This window comes from Merops nubicus, unplaced genomic scaffold (assembly GCF_000691845.1).
Source record: "Merops nubicus isolate BGI_N331 unplaced genomic scaffold, ASM69184v1 Scaffold32779, whole genome shotgun sequence".
In the NCBI taxonomy this organism is placed as follows: domain Eukaryota; kingdom Metazoa; phylum Chordata; class Aves; order Coraciiformes; family Meropidae; genus Merops; species Merops nubicus.
Genome location: NW_008632187.1, coordinates 3563 through 11278, shown reverse-complemented (window position 1 = coordinate 11278; position 7716 = coordinate 3563). Strand labels below are relative to the sequence as shown.

Here is a 7716-nt window from a genome sequence, read left to right as displayed (position 1 = left end):
GCTGCATCCGAGTGCGGGCGATTATGAAGGAATAGTGTTTTATTTAATAGGCGAATTCAGGCTAGCTTCCTTTAGCCATGTAGTGCTGCTAAAGCTACGTGGCATCGTACAGGTAGCTTATTCAAACAGCAAATTCAAATCAGCTTCCTTTAGCTGTATAGTTCTGGTAAAAATGGTATCTTACGGGTCATGTTATTTAACCTGCAAATTCAAATCAGCTTCATTTAGCTGCATGATTTTGGTAAAACTCCGTGACAGATAAAAATTTGCTTAATATTTCTTAGGAGAGCAGGCTTGCATTTGAGCTGTCATCCAGAAGTACAACAGCTCTCCTGGAGGTGAGCTCACTGGTTAGATAACTATATGATTCAGGGGTTCATGTTTATGCGTGTACTTGGTCACTTTCTGAAAGTCTTTTCCCTTGCAGGTTATTACCTTGGAATGTGCTTTGCTGCACCTGAAAAACATCTTTGTTTTTTCTACCTGGCTTCAAAAGGATGGAAAACTTTCTTCTTCTTCTCTATTCTCCTTCCGGCAGTCACCAGTGCCCTGGCGTACTACTGGTCACGGAGAGGTTGGAATAATCATCCCTTAGCCCAGACGCTTGCAGTTCACGCTCTCCCACAGTCAGGTTGGAGGGCAGTAGCTTCTTCCATCAATACAGAATTTAGGAGAATTGACAAATTTGCTACCGGTGCCCCAGGAGCGAGGGTGATTGTTACAGACACCTGGGTGATCAAGGTGACCACGTACTGTTTACACGTTGCCCAGCAGCAGGACATTCATTTGACGGTGACAGACTCCAGACAGCACGAGCTCACCCCAGACTCCAATATGCCTGTGCAGTTCCTCACCATCCGTGTCGCCAGTGTTAATCCCTACGTGAAGGCATTTGATATCCGGTAAATCAACTACCCTGTTGGGTTACGTGTGTGCTATTTGATGGTGCTAACAGAGTGGTTTTGTGGCTGATCTGAAGACTCTTTGGGTCTTGTCCCTTCCTTTTTGCTCCCTGCCTGGGGTTCAGAGACACTTTGTGTGCAGTTCTACGCTGTGCAGTTTCATACACCTGCAGTATTGAGTGCACATTGGTAAAGCAGGGACTGCCCCGTGAGATACGTTCCTAGGGAGAGAAGTGTGCTGGGTGCAGAAAGAAGTAACTGGAAAAACTTATGTGAAAGATGGGGAATGGGAATGAAAAGGACAATCTGTGGTCTTCCCGATTTTGTGGGAGGAGAAACAGTTATTCATCTAAAACTGGCTGTTGTTCACCCGTAACTTATTTTTTTCCTTCTGCTCAAGGCTCATAATTGTGTCACTGAGTTCTTGTCAAGAGTTCTTGCTGAGCTACTGCAAACCAGCTGCCCTTAAAGCAAGGAAGTAATTTTGGTCCATTTCTGATTTATGTGTTGTCATAGCCGTAAATCATAGCAAACGTGCTCTGAATGGGCAGGGCTTGCTCTCCGAGGGCCCATGGTGGGATTTTTCAGCAGTCTCTCTGCATAGCTGGGCAAAAGCACAAGTTCTGCAGAGACCTATAAGACTGAGTAGAGAAGGGTGCTAAAGTCTTTGTTGTCGTCGTGTCATTAAAAGGAGTACACAAAGGCATGTTAGTGCTCCTAAAATTATGTATTTGGAAAGGCATTTGAGCATCTGCTGTAAATTATGTCAGCAGCATTTATTTACTGGGTAATTAAAAGTAGGCAGGTCACCAGACTCCTAGGTAAGCAGGGATGAGGAAAAGGTATGGAGATGATTGTGTTCGGTATCTTGGTGGACAGAGCTCAGAACAAGAGGTCAGTTAAGGTAAGCGTGACAATCCTAAGAGGGGACTTTTATAGACCTGTGAGAGTGGTGACCAAATAAGTATTAAACTTAACGATTTTCTGCTGTAAGTGCTGCAGTGCCAGAGTGATAAAACTACGTCCCCTGCTGAGAAAACCACAGCTTCTTTGACAATTCCTTTTAGGGAAAAAAATCCAAACCCCAAAACTTTATTTTGTGGCCAAACAGAACAGCAGTGAGAACAGTGTTTGAAAGTTCTTAAAAGATATGTCAGAAATAGCAAATCTCTGCTAAAATGCAGTCACACAGGATTTAAGAAGAGTGCCATAGGACAAAATTCCCCTATTAAGGGTACAAGATCATTGTATGTATCCAGAGTCAGAATTAGATACAGCAGGATATTTCTGGAAGAGAAATGCTTTTGTTCAGGCAGGTCGGCCACGTTTCCGTGTGCTCAGCATGGATTTTTCCACTGAGTGGAAAGGTTTCTGTTACTTGCACAGATAGCTTCTGTTAACAAACACCATCCCATAGTAGTTAAAACAGTGGAGACCATCAGGAGCTGAAGCTAAGCCAGCGTTGGGTTGTGCTGGGCTCCAGGAACTCAGCGAGTGTAGGAGGAATGGAGAAGTTTCAGGGTGATGTTCGCAGGGCTTCTCCATGAAAGCTGTTAAACGAGTTCGGGATCTGCAGTTAGAACTGTTAGATTCAGAGGGGATAACGACAGTAATGTGTCACTACAGGATCTGCACAAGGTCTCATGGGCCACTTGAGGTCTGTGGACCTCACACTTGAGCAGAAGCAGCCTAGTGTGAACACAGCTTGGTCCAGCCTTAAAGTGTAAGACATTCAGCAGATCTCTGTAACACTTACAATTTCACATTTTATCTAAAACTGTATCATAAAATCACAGGAAGTGATACTGATTGACAATTGTCTGATACTTACATGTACTTTATCACTTTGTGATAAGTGCCACGTAATATAACTGTAAAATCTGTCTTCAGGAGTTTATAAACTAGATTTTAGATGTGGCCTAAGTAAATAAATGGACAGAAACTGTGCATGCAGTACTTTACAGTTAATTCATGATTTATGTACCTCTATTGCTTTTGTTCATGCTGATTACTTCAAAAGCCTTCCTTTATTTTTGAATGCTGTTTTAGCTCATCTCTGGCATATCCTGTGGGCAATCTGACACAGATATTAATGATGTGCTCCTGTCCGAGTTGTGTCAGGACCAACCAGCAACTAAACAGGAAAACAAACTGCTCACTGTGTATTTATTCTGACTAGTATGTACCAGCCTAAAAATCTTTTCTGTGGATTCACTTCTCTCCCATTAAACTCTTGCAATGTACTATCAAGTTACTTGAATGGATAATCATGGTAACATTTTGGTCCATCTTTTCTTCTTCAGGTTGAACTCCACAGAGTATGGGGAGCTCCGAGAAAAGCTTCGTGCTCCCATCAGCAATGCAGCTAATGTTGTGATCCATCAAAGCCTTAGTGATTTATTTCTAGAAACCTTTACATCTCTGGTGGAAATCAACCAGACGTATTCTGTTCCAAGCACTCAGGTGAGACCTTCTATCCATATGAGACTGTAGTAATCATACTTTTCACTATAGGTGATACTGTGGTTGCTGTGTAGTGGTTCACTTAGGCCTGTTGCAGGTGAATTATTAAAAGAAGTCATTGTTGTGGGGTTAACCAAAAGGTTGTAATAAATACTGATTAAAAGATGATTGAATGATGATTAAATTATAATTATTAAACAATTATTACTAAACAGTAATTAAACAGTAATCAGGTCATAATTGAAAGTCAGTCAAAGACTGTACTACTTGTTACACTTTTAATAATTATGAATTGACACACCAGAGCTGTGCTACCATCCAGCAAGACCTGGACAGGCTGGAGAGTTGGGTGGAAGGTAACCCAGTGAAGTTCAACAAGGGCAAGTGTAGAGTCCTGCATCTGGGGAGGAATAACCCTGTGCATCACTACAGGCTAGGGGCTGACCTACTGGAAAGCAGCCCTGCAGAGAAGGACCTTGGAGTCTTGGTGGGTAACAATCAAGAGCCAGCAATGTGCTCTTGTGGCCAAGAAGGCCAGTAGTATCTTGGGCTGCATTAAGAAGAGCGTGACTGGCAGGTCAAGGGAGGTCTCCCACTCCACTCTGCCCTGGTGAGATGACATCTGGTATATGGTGCCCAGTTCTGGGCTTCCCACTTCAGGAGAGACAAGGAGCTACTGGGGAGAGTCCAGTGGAGGGTTATGAAGGTGATGAGGGCACTGGAATGTCTGTTTGACAAGGAAAGACTGAGAGACCTGGGGCTGTTTAAACAGGAGAAGAGAAGACTGAGAGGTGATCTTATCAATCCTCATCAGTACCTAAGGGCAGGGGTCAAGCAGATGGGGACAGACTCTTTTCAGTGGTGCCCAGGGACAGGACAAGGCGTAATGGGCACAAAGTGGAACCCAGGAAGTTCCATCAGAGAAGGCGGAAAAAATTCTTTACTATGAAGGTGACAGAGTCTTGGAACAGAGTGTCCAGAGAGGTTGTGGAGTCATCTTCTCTGCAGATACTTTGAATCCTGCCTGGATGTGATCCTATGCAGCCTGCTCTAGATGAACATGCTTTAGCAAAAGGGCTGGACTAGATGATCTCTAGAGGTCCCTTCCAGCCTCTAGAGAAAATGATGAGGTTGTTTCCAGAAAGTTTATGGGGAGGTAGAATCACAGCTGTTGTTACTGTTCTTTAGGCAGTTCATTACAGCTTGTTTTTCTAGACAGCCAGGTTTTGCTGGATCTTCTGCTGAAGTAAATTAATGATCCTTAATTAGGGCTTGCTTTAATTGTAAATAATGCCATAGAGTCCTACCTTCAGTAATATTTGTGGAGACCTGGTCATTGTTATACTTGTGCAGCAGCTGGAAGTGTGACTAGAGCACTGTTCAATGTACCAGAGGTAACTAATTAAACTAGTTCTGGTGGCCTTGCACTGAGCCTGTGTCAGATGTTCCAGCTAATGGAGTGAGTACTTGGTATCTTTGGTATTGTCACACAGCTTATATGATATCTTCACTGGATGACTACAGGAACTAGAATTTTAGTAAATACATTTACTAAAATAAAACTGCATCAGGTCTATCTGCATACAATGTTGTTGAGCATTCTGATTGCAGTGCCAGTGTATAGTGAAAAGAGATGTTCAAAATAAAGGGAAGACACTACTCATTTGAGACAGTTGCTTACTTGCAGGGCTTGTAATTTGTGACCTCTTAAAGAGTCAGCTGAGCTACTGAATTTTGGTTTGACATTGAGTGATAAATAACATCAGAAGTGATGATATGGACATTAAAAATACATCATGGGATTTTTCCTTGTTCTGAAGCTCCATGAATGTGTTGAAACAGTTAACCTCTCCATGGTAGAGTTTTTCCTGCCTAAAAAACAAGTTATGCCCTAATTTCACAAGTTAAAGCTGGTGCAGCTTCTGAAAGAAGCAGTCCTGCTTCCTTCATCCTCATGCTGACACAAGACTTTGTCTGCGGGGAACCTGGCTGAGGTGAAAAGAGGCAAAGATGAGACTTCATGTAGAACTCCTCCACAGTTAAGCTGCAGTGTGGTTGAACAGACACTCTTGCTGACAAGGGAAGAGACGCTGGAGGTGGGAACAAGAGGCCACGCAGCAGAGCTGCTTTTTGTTACACCAGTAGCAGTATGAATAGGATTCAGGCCTCCTCCATGCCTGTTCAGTGTGCTGTCTTTTGAACTTTGTCAAGTTCTTGGAGAGCTTTGGCTAGAAGACACATGGAGAAATGCTACTATTATTTATTAATTGAAAAACACTTCAGAGCAAGATGATGTGTTTATATGCAACAGCAAGCTCATGTGGCATAATTAACTGTGCAGAAATATCAATTATTCCAATATTGTCCAAGAGAAATTAAGTAATCTGCTGGTCCTTCAAGATGAGTGCCCATTGTGTTCAGTAGAGCTGATTTCTTCTGCTATTTATGTCTCTTCCTTACAAAGATGGAAGATAGGAACTGTCATTTGCTGTAACAAGGGGTAAGGACTGTTTGCTTTGTTTCTGTCACTTCATATTGGTAAGTTTTTTTAAAAAAATAGTAAGTCTGAATGAGAAAAAAGGCTGCTTGCTTACCTTGCCCTGGCCGCTGCGCTCTGGAGACAGGTGGAGCTCTCCAGAGGGAGAAAGAATGTTTATTTTCAGTCGTTTTTGTTCAGTCAGGCTCATGCAGGAGTTCTTGGTTTTCTGTTTAAAGAGATACTTTAAACACTTCTCATTCATTAGAAGGTGTTCTACTAAAACACAGCTCTGGAGACTGCAACCATTTGTTGTCTTCTGGTGGGGCAGTTTTGCCTGGAGGCTCTGCCCAGCTCAGGTTCCTGCTGTGCTTAGGCACAGATGATTTTCTGACAGCCTTTGCAAAGCACTAACAGAATCCATTCTGTGCAGTCCATAATGTTGACATTTTCCTCCTCCTTTAGGAGCTGGAGCCCTGCATTGGGTGTATGCAGACTATTGCCAACATCAAGCTCATCAAGAACTGCCAGGAGCTGAACGACGGGGAGTGCCAGCAGTGCTACTGTCGTCCCATGTGGTGCCTCACCTGCATGGGCAAATGGTTTGCCAGCCGGCAGGATCAGCAGCACCCAGAGACCTGGCTGTCGAGCCAAGTGCCTTGCCCGACTTGCCGAGCCAAATTTTGCATTTTAGATGTTTGCATAATACGATGACTAATACTTGGGTATGTTTTAACTTTTTTAATTTGAATGTATTTTGTAGTGGGTTTGGTTAAAAGGCCTGTTAAATTTGTTTCTGAGACTTCACGTTCTACAGGGGTGCAAACTCCAAGGCTTCCTTTACAGCGTTGGAAACAGGTGTAAATCTTTTCAGTTGCTTTCCACTTTTATCTGTGTCTTTGTTTTTTGTTCACCAGATGTCAGTTTCTGGATTTATTTTTTTTTTTTTGCTTTCTTATGCCTTAGAATAAGGATATCCTTCTATATTTGCAGTACTATTCTCTTTCCAAGTTTTAACGTGTTAAATTCTTTAAATTTTTTAATTAAATTGGGTTTTGATTCTCTAGTAAAGGGCTAACCGAGAAAATGGCTTTGGTTAGACTTCCTTGATGCTTTTGTTCTTTGCAAGTGTTCACTGAAAAAGTATACCAGTTGTGTTTCTTCTGCTGGTCCCTCCAATTAGAAATGGGACTGGTTTCTGCAGGCTAAGGAATTTAATTCCTGAAGATGTACAACTTCCATAGGGACCATTTATTCCATTAATATGCCTCTAGCTTAAGTTTTAATGGATGAACTTCTTTTCAAACCACAGGATTTGGAAACATACCCCATTTACCTACACTGCTGATGTTATGCATCATTAAATCTGTTGGTTTCCAGGACCTACATTGCTTAGGGTTTTGATGCTTTTTAGGTAATGGACTTTTTTTTATACATCTGGAGTGCAGCTAACATCTGAACTGTCTAAATACTCTGAAAGAATGCTCAGCTATTTCAAAGCATGTAGGATTTTTCTGCAGGATAACCTTTTCCCTTTCCCCTGAAGGAGAGGCCAGGATCACAAAGGCAAGAGTTGCCACGCTAGATGCCTGAAGAATTAACAGTCATTAATAATTAAATAACATCATTAACAAAAAGCTTTTCGGCCTTGCAGTTGACTGATTGTAAACAGTAATCACTGTTTTAATATTCATAGGGTACTGATGGGCATTTCTTGATCTGATCCACATCAGAATAACTTATGCATTAAAATCAAAGCATTTTCCATACATTTAAGAGAGCCCTACTCCTAGACCTAGTTTGAGTGTTCTAGCTGTCCATCAAAACCTTCAATGAACAGTTCTTTGGCATACTGCTTGGTGGAAGGCCTCAAGG

The 7716-nt window shown here is 42.2% G+C and overlaps 1 protein-coding gene across 1 annotated transcript; it reads left to right on the top strand.

The window, feature by feature from the left end:
• Nucleotides 1-427: 427 nt before the first annotated feature.
• On the top strand, nt 428-6920 carry TMEM129 (transmembrane protein 129, E3 ubiquitin protein ligase; the record flags this gene model as incomplete). Its single annotated transcript, XM_008947859.1, has 3 exons — nt 428-902; nt 3206-3365; nt 6307-6920. Coding segments are annotated over 3 exons (884 nt in total), but the record flags the coding sequence as incomplete, so codon positions are not given.
• Nucleotides 6921-7716: the final 796 nt, after the last annotated feature.